The sequence below is a fragment of the Phasianus colchicus genome, chromosome 4, assembly GCF_987193195.1.
Source record: "Phasianus colchicus chromosome 4, bPhaCol1.hap1.1, whole genome shotgun sequence".
Taxonomy (NCBI): domain Eukaryota; kingdom Metazoa; phylum Chordata; class Aves; order Galliformes; family Phasianidae; genus Phasianus; species Phasianus colchicus.
Genome location: NC_143439.1, coordinates 55,065,618 through 55,082,855, shown reverse-complemented (window position 1 = coordinate 55,082,855; position 17,238 = coordinate 55,065,618). Strand labels below are relative to the sequence as shown.

Below are 17,238 nucleotides of genomic sequence, written 5' to 3'. Positions count from 1 at the left end.
ATGCTATGCAGCAGAACCGATCAATATCTAATAATGGAACAGGGAGTTAATGCAAACACTAATAATATCCTAAATGATCTAATAGTTGGGTATCACCTCTACTTTTTAAATTATATATTTATATAATTTTACATCCACGTGTGGAGATGAAATTCTATTATATTAGGCTGACAGAACCAGGAGTTTCTGAGCACAGCTTTTTCAGGAGGCTTCCTCACAGCCCCTCTCTCATAACACGGCTTCTTCTCAAACTATTAAAGAGGAAGCATTTCCATGATTTTTCAAACTGGTGGTTGCAGGCTTGTTTGACAGTCTGCATGATTCTTCTATTTTTTGTTTGTAGAAACTAGTCCCCATAGTGAACAGTTTTGTTTCCCTTTTGTGTATTTATTTAACTTGATTTTTTTATGAGTAATGCCTTGAAAAGCACATAGCTCTTTCACAAGGAGATTATAAATGGATGCTTATCTCAGGCACCAAACATCCCTTTAAATAGAACCACCAACTCAAGAAATGGGAATAAACAGGAAGAGAGCCTCGACCAGCGCCAGGCTGCACCATGCCAGAACAAGGTTTTTCCCGCTACCTCCTCTGGAAGATGCAAGGCTGCCTTGGCTGGCTGTCTCTTTTATGGAGCATCGCCCTGCCATAAACTCACTGAGAGAAGAGCTGGTGCTGGGGAAACAAGCAGGGCTGCTGCTTCCTATGAAGAGATGCTCCTGCACACAGCGCTCCTTCATCACGTTTAACTCTGTGTGACACAAATCAAACCGAGTGAAGCTGAGCAGTGGTGTGCTGCAGCAGTGCCACCCCCAGAGCAGCCAGCCCAGGAGGGCACAGCAGGGACTGAGATCCCGGTGCACACTGGCAGTTGGTGTTTCTCTGGCCAGAAGCTGTTGGTTGGTTGGGACCATGAGGCCATTATTTGTCGCCTCTTTTCAAGCAGGAAACTAAAACATGAGGGTGGGCACCAATAGGCTTCAAGGACACACCTGCTTAGTGCTCAGCTACTGCCATCCTGTGCCTTCTGTGCAGAGCATTAGAAAAGCCCTGCAGAGTGCAGCCAAGGCCCCCCAGGCTTTAGGGGCAGAACCCCAGCTGGTGCACACAGCACAAACACTGCTGAACTCAGCATTACTGCATGTAAGCAGCTACACTTTTGACCCCAGTTCCTATTTTAAAATGCCTTCTGAATGCACCTCTCCAGTGCAGAGGCTGCCAGGAATGGACTCAGGGCAGGGTGTGTGCTGTGCACTCTGAGCATTGGTGTCCTGAGGGAAAGACATCAGCTGTCCTGTTCCACAGATCAGGATCTACAGCCCAGGGCTGAGCAGCACGTTCAGTACCGCAGAGTCCCAAGCAGAACTGAACCTGGTGTTTCCCTGCTGACGATCCCATCAGGAGATGTTCCTTTAGTGATACTCTCTTTCATACAGGAAGACACCAGCACACAGAATCACAGAATGGCCAGGGCTAGAAGGGACCTCAAGGATCATGAATCTCCAATCCCCCTGCCACATGCAGGGCCACCAACCTCCACATTTCATACTAGACCAGGCTGCCCAGGGCCCCATCCAATCTGGCCTTGAATACCTCCAGGGATGGGGCATCCACAACCTCTCTGGGCAGCCTGTTCCAGCACCTCACCACTCTCTCTGTAAAGAATTTCCCCCTGACGTCCAACCTAAATCTTCCCTCCCTCAACTTTAAACCATTTCCCCTTGTCCTGCTGTTATCAACCCTTTCAAAGAGTTGATTCCCATCCTGTTTGTAGGCTCCCTTTTAGGTACTGAAAGGCTGCAATGAGGTCACCCCGCAGCCTTCTTTTCTCCAGGCTGAACAAGCCCAGTTCCCTCAGCCTGTCCTCACAGGGGAGGTGCTCCAGTCCCCTGATCATCTTCGTGGCCCTCCTCTGGACCCTCTCCAACAGCTCCCTGTCTTTCTTGTACTGGGGGCTCCAAACTTGGACACAGTACTCCAGATGGGGCCTCACAAGAGCAGACTAGAGAGGGACAATCACCTCCCTGTCCCTGCTGGCCACCCCTCTTTTGATGGAGCCCAGGATCCCATTTGCCTTCCAAGCCGCAAGGGCACACTGCTGGCTCATGTTAAGTTTTTCATCCATCAAGACCCCCAGGTCCTTCTCCACAGGGCTGCTCTCAAGGACCGCTCCTTCCAGTCTGAAGGGATGCCTGGGATTCCTCCGGCCCAAGTGCAAACTCTGCACTTTGCCGTGTTGAACCTCATCAGGTTCACGCAGGCCCACCTTTCTAGCCTCTCGAGGTCCCTCTGAATGGCATCCCTTCCTTCTACCATGTCAATTACACACAAACAGCAAAGTATCCTGGATCTGACCTAGAGCACAGCACCCATAGGATCAATGCACATTTTTACCATTCCAGCAGCAGACAGCCACACTCCTCTCCCACATGGCAGAAGACGTGAACTGGCAAAATATTTTTCTTCACCCTTTTCTTTACCCTTTTCTAATGCTGAGAATCATTCTGCGGTTTTCCCAGCAGCTCCCCTCTCTCTCTCTGTCTCTCTCTAGCCGCTCTCCTGTTGGCTGAGCCCTCGTCTTGGGCACAGCTCAGTGAGGCACCGGGCGGAGCTATGCCCCTGGAGCCCAGCTAGTTTCAAAGCTGGGGGATGGTGAAATGCAGCACGATGTGTGCCAGCTGGCTTCTGGGAAACGGCCCCGCTGGGCCCCCACTGACGTCTGCCGCTTCACCACTGCTTGGGAAACAGGGAGAAAACAGCTTCAGTGGTGCAGGGAACTGGGCAGACTGCAGCCCAATGGCTTCACAGATGTGCCTCAATGTATGACAGGCTGAGTCCTGCCTTCCTGGCTTTAAACCCACTGAAACTTTGCTGTACATCCACGTGCTGGGCACTTGATGTTGCTAGAGGACCCGACTCAATTTTACCTAATGAAGAAATGGAAACACAAACCACTCGGTGACAACCAGCACCAAAGCTCCCAGACCCGATGCCGCTCGCTGTGCAGAAGGGCGCTCAGTTACACACTCACATGGACATCGAAGGGAAAGTTGCTGTAACAGTCGGTAACGTTATTTACTTGTGTTTTGGCCAGTTTCCTCCCGAGCCTCACAGAGCAAGGACAAGCAGCTTAGCCTGCCCAAGACAAACTCTTGGTTCCCTCTGTCCCTCCCACAGCACAGCCAGTGACCCCTCCCCTGTGCGCCGTTACCCAACTCACAAACAACGCTCCCGCTCACATCAGCAGCTCCGGTTGTGTCCGATCCCACCTCGCTGAAGGGGAGTGGAGACGCAGGGCTGCTGCCGAGCAGTGCTGCAGACAGGTAACAGCTCCTTGGTTGTTGCTTTTTGTTTGTCATGCTGAACTCCTAGCCAGTATGGCAGTAGGTGGACCAAAATGAGCCTCCTGGCAAGCGGTCTTGCTGGACTTTGTAATAGGAGAAAAGTCTCTGAACAAACTCAAAACAGATTAAGCAATGCTTCGTATTACTTGGTTTCTGCAGGGAAAGAGAGGCGATTTTTAAGGTTAATATCTAGCGTAAAATACAGAATAACTTCTGTTTTTTTAAGGCATGGCTGTCAACTGTATGTGTCTTAAGTGTGCGTGCATTTTGATTTGGTCTCCATTCAACATGTTGGCTAGATGTAGAAAGTAGCAGCCCACAGGGACTTGCTCGGCTGCTCTGCTCTGTCCCAGCTTGCTGCCCCCAGGCTGCAAAAAGCCCCTGACTCTTTCTGGCTCCTTGCAGGTTTTGCAGGCTCTCAATTGCCAGGATGCTTCTGCTTCTTTCTCTGGTCACTGGACTGGCCCTGTCTGCCTTTGGTGTCGTGACAGAAACAGGAGCCGATCCAAGCTGCGCATCACTTCATGATGTACAGAGAAAAGTGAATGACCTCTGGCAGAGCTTGCTCTATCCAGTGATGGCTGATAATGAGACTGATGGGCTGACCTACGCCACCTGTGAGATGAAGCCCAGCTCCAAAATAGATGCTGACAAGCCACAAGTGACTGGACAAGTCTTATTCAGACAGCATTACTCACAAGGAAGATTAGAAGCCATTTTTCACTTGGATGGGTTTCCACTGGATAACAACCAGTCTGGCAGAGCTATACACATCCACGAGCTCGGAGATCTCAGCAACGGCTGTGACTCCACGGGAGGACACTACAACCCCTTCAGAGTGAACCACCCCCGCCACCCCGGGGACTTCGGCAACTTCTCTCCTAAAGAAGGCAAAATCAGAAAATACAAATCCAATCTCTTCGCCACAATGTTTGGTCCGTATTCCATCCTGGGCAGATCCGTTGTGATCCACGAGCAGGAAGATGACATGGGCAAGGGCAATAACAAGGCCAGTCTGGAAAATGGAAATGCTGGCAAGCGTCTGGCATGCTGTGTGATTGGGATCTGCAATAAGAACTTGTGGGAGAAGAAACAGGTTGAGTCTACGGACAAGAAGAAGAGATGGCTCCGAACCAGGCTCAGCTGAAGACCTGCAGTCGAGCTGCCACCTGGGCAGCATCAAGTACCTTAGGGTGCACTGTTGGCCGCTTAGATGGCAAAGGGGTTCCCACTTCCATTTTCTTGCTTCTCTGAGAAATGCATATCACTTTGTAGAGCCACCTTTCTGTAAGCTGATCAATAAAAACAGCATCAACTCAACACTGTGATACAGTGATTCTTCTTTTCTTGAAGATAGAAGGTTCCCTTTTATGCAGTTTGGGAGTTGAATGCATGTGACTAAGAGTGCTAAGATGAATGGCCAATAAAGAGGCTGCACATCACAAGGGGCTCTTAAGGGACCATAAGTTAGATACGAAAGACAAAAATAAATATGAATAAGGGGAGAAATTGCCTCTGATTAGATGCTGTCCCTTATTTAGCTGCAAACCTGAGGGTAAAAAGATCTCTGCTTTCAACAGCTTTGGATGTTATGCTGTAAGACTTTGGTAATGGACTTCCCTGGGGAAAGTACGGACATTTCTATGTTAAGCTTTGGGTCCATGATGTTATCCTACCTGGATTTCCAAGTTTTACTCTCAAACATATCTAAGCTTCTTAAATGGTTTGGACTGTTTATACACAACTATAGTTGAGTCACAGTATTTACATCAGAAAGCAGACATAAATACTCCAGCTTTCCATAACCCCCCAGCAAAAACTCCTGAGAGCCTCCAGTTTGTGACTAGAGGCAATGCCCAATAATGGGTTGCATTCCAGTTTTAATACTGCTTAGATGATGACAATAAAAATGATGATAAAATAAAAACGGCAGAAATTAGTACTGTTACTTTCAAAACCAAAAAATCCCGAGTGCGTATCTTCACACAAAAAATTGGGAAGTTAATCAGCCAAGTGAGACTGGGAGAAGTCACAGTGAAAACATGTAAGTCAGACAATGTTCAACAAACTTAGCAGTCTCACTCAAAGCTTTACTTTTCTCATTTTAAACAGCTGAAAATAGTAGAATACTAATTCATGACTATCGTTCATCTGATACTGAGAGGAGGAAATAAGCAGGTAGAACAAGCGTATCAGGAAATGTATGCTTTTATTCAAGATGACAAAATATATTAATAGAGTTGAACTATGTTGCGCAGTTAATCCAGGCAGGAACAAAAGAGAGGTTTGCAAATAAATTATACCATGTCATTTAAGAAGTAAAACTACAAAACAGAGGCTGGTAAACAAAACTCTATCTTTTAGAAACATAGCAGACTTTCAACTTCATCTCAGTTAAGATTTCAAAATACATTCCTGAGCTCATATGGATTAAAGAAATTCTGCTGTCTTTATTATACAAATTACTGTACGCTTAAAAATAGTCTCACTTAGAAAAGAGGCAACGTTCTAAATGATGCCCCTTAACCTGTCGTTTTCACACAATTATTTTACAAATTCACTGAGCGTTCTTTTTCAAATAACCACAACAGTTCTTTCAAATGAAACCCTTCTCATAGATAATGCATGAATTTGCTCACAGGTGAGGCAATGTGCTTCAAATCAATTTATGGAATGCATCCTCTCCATCTCCTTGCCACAACACTCCCCTTTGCAGTTTACTTCCCCAGAGCTCAACAGCAAAAGGTTTTACACCTGGATGCGATTTCTCCATTTCTGAAGTCCTAGAAAGAGGGAACAAGTCTAAAAGAGACACAACAAAATAGTGCTGATTCCACAACAAAACAGGAATGGATTTAAAACAAAACCAACAAAAACAAACAAATAACCCCAATAATTCTAACAGCACAAGAGCACCACTTGAAACAATATCTAAGACAGCTACTGACAAAACTATTCAATGTGAGATCACAGAGAGCAGTCTTGCTCTTACAGCTGCCCCAGTATTGAAGCCTTGTGTTCCTGGGAGCAGGCTAAAAGCACAGCCAGAGTGCCCGTTCACTGGACAGGATGGGTGGGAGCAGTATTGCAGCAGTGATATGGCACTCTAAATGAGCTCTCCAGAATCCAGATCTCTCGCTGCAGTTTAAACGACTGAGGGCTAATGAAGTGAGGATCGTTACCAAGATGACCTAATTGCAGGGTTGTACACCAGTTTTCTTCTCTCAGGAAAACCACACTAAAAGAATCAATGAGTGAGGCGCTGAAAAGCTGCTGCTGGTCCACAGCTACTTCCACCTGTTCTGATTTCTGCACTAAGCCTTTCATCAATTAATTGCATTAATTGGCTGTTGAGGGACAAGGAACAAATGTCAGCTCACACAGTTGTGGATCTAAAGAGATGCAGGACAAGGAAACAAAGGTCAAAACCAACCCTGAAAATTTCAGAGCTCAGCTATGTGAAATCCTGCCCTTTTTACTGGCTTGCATTAGTTCTGACTGCATTGATATTTAGCTGTGCATAGGATTAATCTGTGAAAGATGGAAAAGAATGCATCTCGAATAAAGTGATACCCGATGTAACATTCAAGCATTAAAGGAAAAAAAATCTGCCACATTCTCCTGGAGATCTCAGTTTCTGCAGCTATTTCTCTTCTGACTTGTCAGTACTGCCATATAAATGAGTCAATAGTGCAGTCAGTTCCAATTAATGGGAACAGCAAAACAATCTTTCAAATGCTTAAGTTCTTCTTGGTTTTCAGGTGATGAGGAACTTAAATTGTCATCAGGATAATGAAAGAAAAACTTTTTACTGCTTCATGTTCCTAACACACTTAAATATACAGCTGTTTTTTCCCTAAGGGCTGCTGCTTAGCATCAGCAAAATGCTGCAATGTCAAATTACCTTTAAAGAGAAAGGAAACGTATTTGAGGAGCGCTGTGACTACGGCTTTATTGCCTGCACAGACACTGAAAGGGTTACCTGGGTGCACCTGGTAGGGAAAGCACAGGACAACAGCGACAAGCCACATTTTTCACCTTCTCTCTATCATTCCTTATATTTGTATGTAATCATTTACATACAGCCCTTCTTCTGCTGAATACAAATTGCTCATGGACTCTGCCACCTTGATTATAGCAGCACCTGCTAGCTCAGTTTCCATATACAGAAGAGTTTGTCAGTATCGCTAATATAAACTCTGTTTATTCAGTAGCTGACAAGTGGGCTGTAAAAATTTGCAGCTGGCAGTTATTTGTCAAAGGAGAACTCAATCTGGGAGGGATTTTCCTTTTTATTAGTAGTATTTTATTAAATTTGGTTTAATTCTCTCTGATTGGTTTCAAGTTCTAGGAGTGAGAAATGAACATTTACAGACAATTAGGTCCCAAGCCAGCAGAAAAATTGCCTTGACGGCTGCTGGCCCATAGAAGCTCCACAGCTGCAGAGACTGTTCCTTATGCTACAAGCAGGAGAGGAAGGACGTGCCTCCCGTTCTCCAACAGCTGCTAACTTCATCGTTAAGTATTCCCTTGTTGCTGCCCTCCTTGGAGCAGAGTGGCACAGCTCCAGCATCAGGAGTGTGCTGGGGAATGACACAGCAGCCTCTCTCCCACACAGTTATTACAGGAGTGTTTTCTTATGATTGAATATCAACACAGACAGAAGTTAAAGACAGCAACAACACAAACCTACTACTACACCAAAGATTGGTGAAGTGAGGAGGAAACAAATATACGAAGAACGTTTATGTTTTCTAAAACATAAGAAAACAAACACAGATTTGGAAAGGAGGGCATGTAAGGAGGAGGCTGAAATCTACCACCCGCTTCTCCAAGGGCTGTTCCAGCTCCTGAGGGCTGAGGGATGCAATTCTGGAAACGTACATGAAGGAGGAGGATGAGGCATCACTGGTTCTCTTCTTGCTGCTCCCTTAGCTTTGGAAAAGTATTGCTATTTCTCACTGAAAGACTTCTGGCTCCTCAGATGATACTTCCTTCAGAGCATCATTAATTCACATTCTTACTATCTGGTGAAATAATTTCGTATGTTTTCATGAGATGAGCTGGGAAAGGGAGGGCAAAAATTTGTACAAACTTTTGATAGAAAAGTTTGAAATGAGATAATGATGTACACGCAGGGATGGTTTTCAGAAAGGATTCTGTTCCCTTATAAAGCAAGGGTAATTTTATTCTAAGTATGCACTTGCAGAGGGAAACAGAATGCAGTCTGAAAAACAAGGAAAAGCCAGCAACCTTAGGATACTTCTCAATTTATCACTCCAAATTCTCCATCCTTGGAAGACACTTCTAAGCATTAGGATATGGTCCAGCACTAAGACCATACACCTCACATGTACATGATACATCATTTACACTGGTCTCTTTGCTACACTGTTGTAAATTATTACACAGAATCAGAATAATTGTATCTCATTAGCTTCAAGTTCTTCCCCTTAGACAACTTACATTTTTGGTATACTGCAGTCAAAACTAACAATACTGGTATCAGACCAATATTAACAGACTGATGTAAAAAATCAGCTCTTCGACAGACTTTCTCTGTTCATAGTCACAGTAGCATACGCACTTGCAAGAGGATTACAGTGAGAAACTTGAGGGCTTGGATTTCATACCTCAAGCCAAGCTGTTATCCAAATATTCACAGTTTTCAGAAGGATCAGATGGTTCCTTGTTTTCAGTTTCAGGGAGCTCCTCAAAGCTGATATTTGTGTGCGCAGTTGTAGCACTGAGACTCCCATGCCTTTCGGGGTCCTCACTGGGCATCACATCCACGGTGTTGCCATTCTGATTCTCTCCTTCATGAGTAATTTCACAGTCACTCTCTGAGGCTTCATCACTGCCTTTCAGGCCCTCAGTTTCAGCTGTCTGCTCATTTTCTGAGGCTGAGGGGTCTGTAGGGTCAGACGGGACCAGGCTGAGTAATGGGAAGCCTTTCTCAGATGAACCATTAAGCTCTGCTCTAACCACAGTCTTCTGCTCTTCAGATGAATTTTCCGTTCTTTTTCCTTCCAGTTCTGCAACTGCCTGTTTTGTCAGTTTAATTATTTGACTTCCAAGCTTGTTTATTTCTTCTTCCTCAGAATGTAACTGGGGTAATGAAGGATAAAAGTGTTTATTTTGGTTTCTGTTATTCAAGTTTCTTTCCTCTGAAGCCATGGAATCACGTGCAACAGCATTAGTTTCTTCACTCTCCCTCTTCTGTTCTACTGAAAGAGAAACAGAACAGCAACATATGTCATCTACACATCTGACCCAGAGACCATTATAATAGCATCAGAGCACAGAGATGTTTACTTCAGTGAGGAATTTCCAGTAAATCTCTATCTTGTCCCAGATCCATTTCTTAGATTATAATCAATCAGCACAAGCATCTGGCTGGATCAGGACTTGTCTTCCCCTAACACTGACAACTTCCAAAGTTATAGTTGATATCATACTGCAGAACAGCACAGGCAAACCTTTTCAGAGGAGCATCAACTCTTAATCCAGCTGCTCAGCTGCAGAATATTTTTGGCACAGTCTAACATGAATCCCCAAACCAGAACCACTTTTACGGGTTAACACAAACTTCATTTCTCTTTTTGCAAGCTCTCATCCACTAAAAAGTTCTGTTATTGATCCCACATTTTTCTAACATAAAAGATTATTCTAATTTGAGTAACATCATAAAACAAAACAGTAGTAGGAGAATATGAAATATACAGAAAGCCAAACACTGAATAACGTGTCAGAATAGAGAAAACAGCAACACGCAAACAAACAGCTTTGTAAAGGAGAAAGAATTTGTCCTCCCCTCTGCTAAGTACAAAAAGCCTCACTGAAAATAAGCTCGTGAAGTCAAGTAAGAAAAATTAGGAAATGCCAGTAGTATGGCAGCACTGACAGCTTCAAATGACTCATGCAGTGCATATGCATTACCTTTTAGTATATGAGCATTTACTCTATTTCTCCCACAGGATCCCACCTTGCTCAATGTAAGAGCGGCTGCAGGGAGGGATATGAGCTATACAATAAAGAAGCCTACTGTCTCTATCAGACCTGCCTCATTTATAATTTGGAGTGAGAGAGACAAGGTTGGCACGAAGGGGACATTCTAACTACCATTAAGGAAGATGGGATTTAGGCCTGTGGAAAAGGCAGGGATAAATTAAATTTCAAAAGGTGATCACCCACTGGATCTAATCCTCATTATCTGAGCGCTCAGCTGGAAACAAGGAGCTTGACTTGCAGCACTGCTGTGCTCACTTTATATATACAAACACACACACTTGAAGTACTTGAACAACAGTCAAAACTTAGCTACCCCGAGTTGGCACTCAAAATTAGTAGGGATGCTACATTACTCTCTGTGCACCTCAGTTTCTTCCTACACCATTCCGCCACTCTGCTGCAATTTTGTGAAGACAACTTGCTTCAAGGCACCACAACACCAGAAAAAATTCATAGCAAAACAGCACTTTTGTCTTCAGAGAAGGCTTGAGATGGTGCACAGCCAATGCAACAGATATAAAGTGTGCGACAATGACAACAGAAGGGAAACAGTTCATTAACAGCTCCAGCATTCAAGTGCAGCATATCACACAACACTGGATATTGGGCAGATTGGATTAAGTAAGACTTTGTGTCAAAAGACAGACTTTAATTCATATGCTTGTAGTATGTCATCAGGCATTTTCTCACAGGAACTGCACAGTACACCCTACAGACTTCTATCACTCATCTTAACTACAACGATGATAACAAGTACAGACTACAGCAGGACTTGATGAGATCAGGGAAAGCAGACAGATTAGACCAAAAAAGCCTGAAAAAACCCTCTGATTATCCGTAGATATAACTAAAGCAACATCAGACATATATTCTTCATCAGAAATTTCTGCTATATGTTAACTCAAAGGCTGAAAAGGTTTCCTGGGACAAACACACACCAAATAGCAATGGTAATGCTTAAAGGAGCACAGTGTGCTGACAGGACATCGGGCCTAGTATTTAATGATACGCAAGAATTTCACTTCCATCACACGTATCTGTTGTCACTTAACTGATCGTTCAGCTGATAGTAAAATAAGAGTGTCTTTTGTTTTTATTTCTGAAATACTTCTAAATTAAAGGCCTTGCTTGTTTGGTAAGCAAAGGCTGATGAACACATTCCCATGTTTTTCCTAGTCACCCCATTCCTCCTTGCTTCGGAAACACACTGTAGGGATTAAAAACTGCAACACACACCAAACTCCTAAAACTCAACAACAGGCAGTCATCTCTGTGCAGAACACAAGTGAAATGTTGTCCTCATTTATTTAATCTGTCAGAGAGGTGGGTTATGAGTTCCCACTTCAGGTTATCAGGTACGCTGTGCTGCATGCAAATTAAAAACAAGCTGTATGTGCAGGCAGAGCAGTAATTTCTTAATCCACTGCAGTTTAAACACAGGATTTCTCTGTGATTCTATTATAGTTATGAAATGAGGAGGGGTAAAGAGGGTGACCAACTGGAAGCTAGTTCTTCTGATGATTGGCACAGTCCTAATCCTTGGCTATGTTCTCTCCATGGCTGTTTTCTTTTCATGTTCTCTTCCTTTGTCTAGAGCTTTGCTCCTGCCTGATATCCTGTTGTTCACCCACTGCCTCCACATACTCTGAACAATTTTCATCCTCCTTTTAGTGTTTATCACCACATCTTACTTTCACTGTAAGAATCTGCATTCTTCACTCCTATGCTTTGAGCTAGATGGAGGTTCCTCCTCATGGAGAATTTATCTTTTTCAACTCCTATCTATTCTAGCCTTCCCATCACTTTAAAGCCTTCCTTTCCTCCCTGCTTCAAGTTTTGTTCCCTCCAAGTTTATATTATCTAGAAGGAACAGCAGGTGCAGTTTTACCTACACTAGTAGCACAAAGAAAGCTCAACAGAATCACTGTTCTTTTTTTGTTGTTTTTAGCAGACAAGAACAATTCAGAATGGGGTGGGAACTCCAACCTAACTTCTCACAGGAGAAACCTTTTCCCCAGCTTGCAATTTCCTTGTCTATTAATTATAGGTATAAAATTCTTGAATGTTTACTTAAAACACAACAACGTCGTCATCAAAACTAAACATGAAAAAGTTACGTGGTTTATACAAAAGCTGCAGTAGAAAGCACAGCATGGTAAGCTTCAGCCTAGAGGTAAAGCTTGGCAGGGTAACAAAGCAACAGAAACAGGGTTTGATGAAAACTGACAGGCAGCTTTAATCAAAGCTGTATACTAACTTTACCTAGGACAAATACATAAAGGAAATAACATACCACCAAGTAAATACTTTCAGTAACTGCAGATTTAATTAAAAATCAATGATTAAGCTGGCAAAAAATGAATACTTACGAGCTGTTATTACCGGCTGGAGATCTATTTGTTATAGTTTCACTTTATTTTTAGCAAAAAATATCAGCTGATCAAGATTATAAAAACAATCAGTCTGACTGTCAGGTTTTATCAGATGATAATACGGATAATAAAGTCAAAATTAGGCCACATTCTATTTAGTTTCAGGACTAATGAATAAATTGTTTATGATGCTTCATGGTTTGCTGAGCAAGATCCGGGCATACCAAAATATTATGCTGTTAAAGAGCTTACCCAAATGCTGAAAGGCAAGCGTAATAATCCATCTCCCATCTATTATGAAAAACTCAGGAAAAAGTTGAGGTTATCGGAAAAACACTATCTTTTTGCTACTGTCACATAAAGCTTGAATTTGGAGAGGTGTAAAAGCTTGCTATTGGGGAAGGTTTTGAACAAAACACATGCAAGACTATAAAAAAGCAGTCAATTTCTCCAGGAAAACGAGGGGGATATTTCAATTTAACAGGCGCAATCAGGAAGCCTTTCATCTAGATATCAGCTATAATGCAGCAGACTGCTATGCCAGTTCCACAGACTGCTTTCCTACTGTGCATTTTAACAGAGGGAAAAAAAGCAGGAGGCTAACATAGATGGCACAAATAACTTCTCACAGTATCAAGTTATCTGGCAGGAAAATTCTTTGAAGCGTATGACCTGATGTCTAGCATTGTGCAATCTCTTCAACAGTCATTTTCCAGTGGTTCCTTTGCTATATGTACTGGGACCAGCTGTCCCTTTCCCTTGTGGATGATTTACTCAATCTCCATCAGCACCAAAACTTTGCCTTCTGCTATCCCAGCATGAAAATTTATTTTTATTTGGAAAGAAATATGTGCCCAGCTTTCATCGAGTTCCTTATACTTCAGGTGCTCACCTTGTACTTCTGCTTGCTGTGGCTTATCAGTAAATGCTAACAAGGGTGACCTAGACCGCTGTATAACAGGCAAGGATGCATCACTGAACGTTATCGTATCCTTTCCACCTGAAACAAGGAATGTGTTAAAACCATTAATTCACCAATTACATTCATTGTTCACTAATGACACGCAAACATATCCTACCATTTAACTTTTTTTTTTTTTTCTCTGCACTGTTATGAAAAGAAGTACAGAACAGAAAAAGCATCCCAAATGATCCTTCTACAGTACTGAAAAAAGTACTCTATCCTGGAACTGGGATATGCAAGTTAAACACTGAAAAATAATTTATTTTAACTTTTAATATCAAGTAGAGGACAACCTTTGAAAGAAGAGCGGGTGCTGTATACAGCTAATTGCATTAGCCATATAATTCAGAATATTACAAATCAGATCATACCAAAAAAAACTGGAAAAATTAATTTTGGGTAAGGCTAGAAACCAAAACACGGATCATTTGCATGCTATTGCCAGGGGTGTTCAGCACTAATTCTTCACTTTCTTACCACTTCATGGACATACCATGCCGCCCGATGTTACATATGTAATTTTACACTACAGGCTAACACATATTGTCCTACAACACTTCCTTAAAATAAAGAGGTAAATGAATAAAAATTAAAGATTAGCTTAACTAGGAGACAGGACAGAACAGAGAGAGCATACATTGCTGGGGAACAGGAGGGATTTTAATCTGAAAACTCCTCAAATATTTCTGAATATTTTTGTTTCAAGCCAAATGAAAGAGGGCAATTTTCCAGCTCTTTTGCAGAGAAAATTGTGCAAGAAACTCTTCAGCTAAGGACTCTGCTGTATATGCCTAGCCTTTACATATTCTAGCAATACAGAAAGCAACACCTGCAGACCCTTTAGGAAGTCCTCCACTGTTCAGGATACTCATGTCTGTAATGACTGACACTACCTTAAACCTAGAGGGGAGATGGCAGGAAATTTGCAAGATCAGCTAAGCATGGTGCTTGAGTGGCCTCCAGAACAACTGTCAACTGATAACTCATGGCTGGGAAGGTGGCAAGCTACTGCTCTATTTATCTCCATAACAATGGACATTTATGTAACAACCACTTCTCTCCTCTAAATCTGTTTGTACATTTCACCTTAAGGCAGCATCCTAAATCTAATCACCCATCCAAGACAAAGTCTTTCAAAAGAGCACCAGGTCAGGAGATACCCTGAATAAATCCTTCACTAAGAAAGTTCTGGAACCTCCCAAGAATGAATGAAAGTCAAGCTGTTCTCACAGAGTCAAACTGGGCTGCTCCATTTCTAACAGCTTTTGAAAGCACTGCCTGTTACTACCTTGATACTGAAGGTATTAATGACTTTTTAATATCCTTATAATGTTGGGGTATATACTGCAGTGATACGAATGTAATTAATGGTTTAAAAACAATGACCTTGTCAAGCTTTGATTCCACTATCAAGTATGCATCAGAATTCTGCTTCACTATAGTAAGTAATAAAAAAAAAACTAACAAAGCAGAGCCCTTGCATCTAAGTGTAAGGCAAAATTAATTAAAAGGAAAAAAAAAAATAAAGCCAAAAGAAATCAGATGGCAACTTTAAAGTGCAGAAATAAACCCTAGAAAAATGCACTTCAAAGTAACATTGAAGAAATTCTGTGTATATAGTCAAAAGCCAAATGGACCAAAAAAGTCCAACAGAGGTGGTCAAACTAACAGACTATGAATAAAGAATTTTGGGAGATGCAACTGTTAAGTGGAAAGCAGAGAGGGTTTTTTGGTAGTAGTTGTTAGATTTAAATAGTAAAGCCTAAGATAGAAGATTGCAACATAAGCTTCAGAAAAGAAATGACTTGACTTCCAGCCAAAATTTACACAGGAAACACATTCGCTTTCAGATTTTTTCTCTGAAAACCAACCCAGTTACAGAAAATAGAGCCAAGTTCAGTATCCACACAGCTCAGCAACAAATGTGGCCCAAAGAGTCCAATGCATATTATTTATTAATAGTGACTCACATCCATTCATGAAGGAGGGACATGGCTGTTGCTGTAGCATATTCTGTGAATCATTATCTGAAGTTGGATTGCACATGAAGACTTTCAATTAGCTGCCATGTAAGCTCAGTTTTATAACCTATACTGCTTTGTGCAGATCTCCCCTGTTTAAAGGATTTTAAAAGGACTCTGATGAAAAATATAGAGATCTCAAAATAAGGGGACAATTAAGTTATCAAAAGGAATAAATTAATTTGTTTTCTTCTCCAGGAGGAGCACACATCTCTACAAGATTCTCAGGCTTGAGGATCCACTCATAACCTCTGCTCTGTGAACTGCCCTATTCCACAGCAGCTGCTGTGCCCATTAATTTGACCTCATCACTGCTTCATGCTGATTACTGCAGAGGAAGAGGCAGCACAGAAACTTTCCTATCATCCCAGACAGAAAAAGGCTGAGTCACAGCTGAATCTTTTCTTAGTCTTTTCTTTAGTGGATATCTGGAATTTTCGCGAACTGATAGATTTATAAAAATAGAGAATTACTTATCTGAGTACCTAGTGACATCTTTTTGTAAGAGTAATAAACTGTGTTTCCTCTGTATTAATGCTGAACATACTAAACATATTTGAACCAGCTGTGATGGATGTAAGACAAGGCAAAGAATTAAACGCTTCTGCAAACATCACTTTCTCTACTTATTTCTTAAAACAAATGGTCTCATAAAATGAAAATCAGAGATATATCTATGCCCAAGATTATTTTCTATTTAGCAGTGAACCTCACAATAGATTCATTTAATTACAGCCCATTTTTCCAGACATGGGAGCTGAGAAGTTTGTGATAGGCAGAACTTTTACAGAAACTGAACCTACACAAACCATTTCACCATTTCAAAAATAAAATACACATTTGCTCTTGATTTAGCTTTGCTGTTGTTCATTCACGCATTTCATAAAAACAGGATGACAAATACATCACCTAACAAAAATAATTAGAGGCAGTCAAGCTCTTTCTTGCTAATATCATTTATTAACACAATTTGGAAGATATTAACTCCACGGTATCAGTGGATGTTATAAATGTTATATGGACAGCGATGCCTAAGTAGGAACATTAACTTCAAATTAAAACTCTATGATTTGTAATGTGTGTTCCTTTCAGTGGTAGACTAAACATCAGCTTTTATCTGCATATTTTTCCAGTGACAAGAAGTTCAACTCACAGTCAAATAAAGCTTTTTCCTCTTTCAATTTGAGACTGCCTAGATAACTTCCGTGAGATATCCTCCATGTTCTGCCCTTTGCCCAACCTAGCATTCAACTGCAGAGCCTACTATGAGACTTCCTACTCTATCCATTTCATACTGCCTTTTCATGGAGCAGTAGCTTTCCACACCCTGAGAAGTGTTTACTAGGCTCTCTGTGACCACCTTGGAACTACAGCGCACTTGGAAACAAAGCTACACTCCTAATTTAAAAGTGAGGCAGCAAATCAACAAACCAAACTTGGTGCTCGACAGAACACACAGTCCAGTGTAAAATTCCAAGATGATCTATTCTTACTATTTCCCTCACTTCAAACAAATTGCTTTGTAG

The 17,238-nt window shown here is 42.0% G+C and overlaps 2 protein-coding genes across 6 annotated transcripts in view; one reads left to right on the top strand and one right to left on the bottom strand.

Annotated features, from left to right (window-relative positions):
* Nucleotides 1–3,164: 3,164 nt before the first annotated feature.
* SOD3 (superoxide dismutase 3) lies at nt 3,165–4,664 on the top strand. Its single transcript, XM_031588738.2, has 2 exons — nt 3,165–3,323; nt 3,750–4,664. The coding sequence occupies exon 2, from the start codon at nt 3,775–3,777 to the stop codon at nt 4,489–4,491; it is 717 nt and encodes a 238-aa protein (XP_031444598.2). The 5' UTR covers nt 3,165–3,323; nt 3,750–3,774; the 3' UTR covers nt 4,492–4,664.
* Nucleotides 4,665–5,538: 874 nt separating this feature from the next.
* CCDC149 (coiled-coil domain containing 149) overlaps nt 5,539–17,238 on the bottom strand; it is a 51,922-nt gene continuing 40,222 nt past the window's right edge. For 4 of the 5 annotated variants that reach the window (XM_090139599.1, XM_031588433.2, XM_090139597.1 and 1 more), the window contains 2 exons: nt 13,620–13,727; nt 5,539–9,571 (listed from right to left, as the gene is read on the bottom strand). In XM_090139599.1, the coding sequence (XP_089995725.1) occupies nt 8,979–9,571; nt 13,620–13,727 (701 nt within the window). In that variant the 3' untranslated portion in view covers nt 5,539–8,978. The remainder of the gene's footprint in view (nt 9,572–13,619; nt 13,728–17,238) is intronic. The other variant, XM_031588434.2, reaches the window with a different exon arrangement.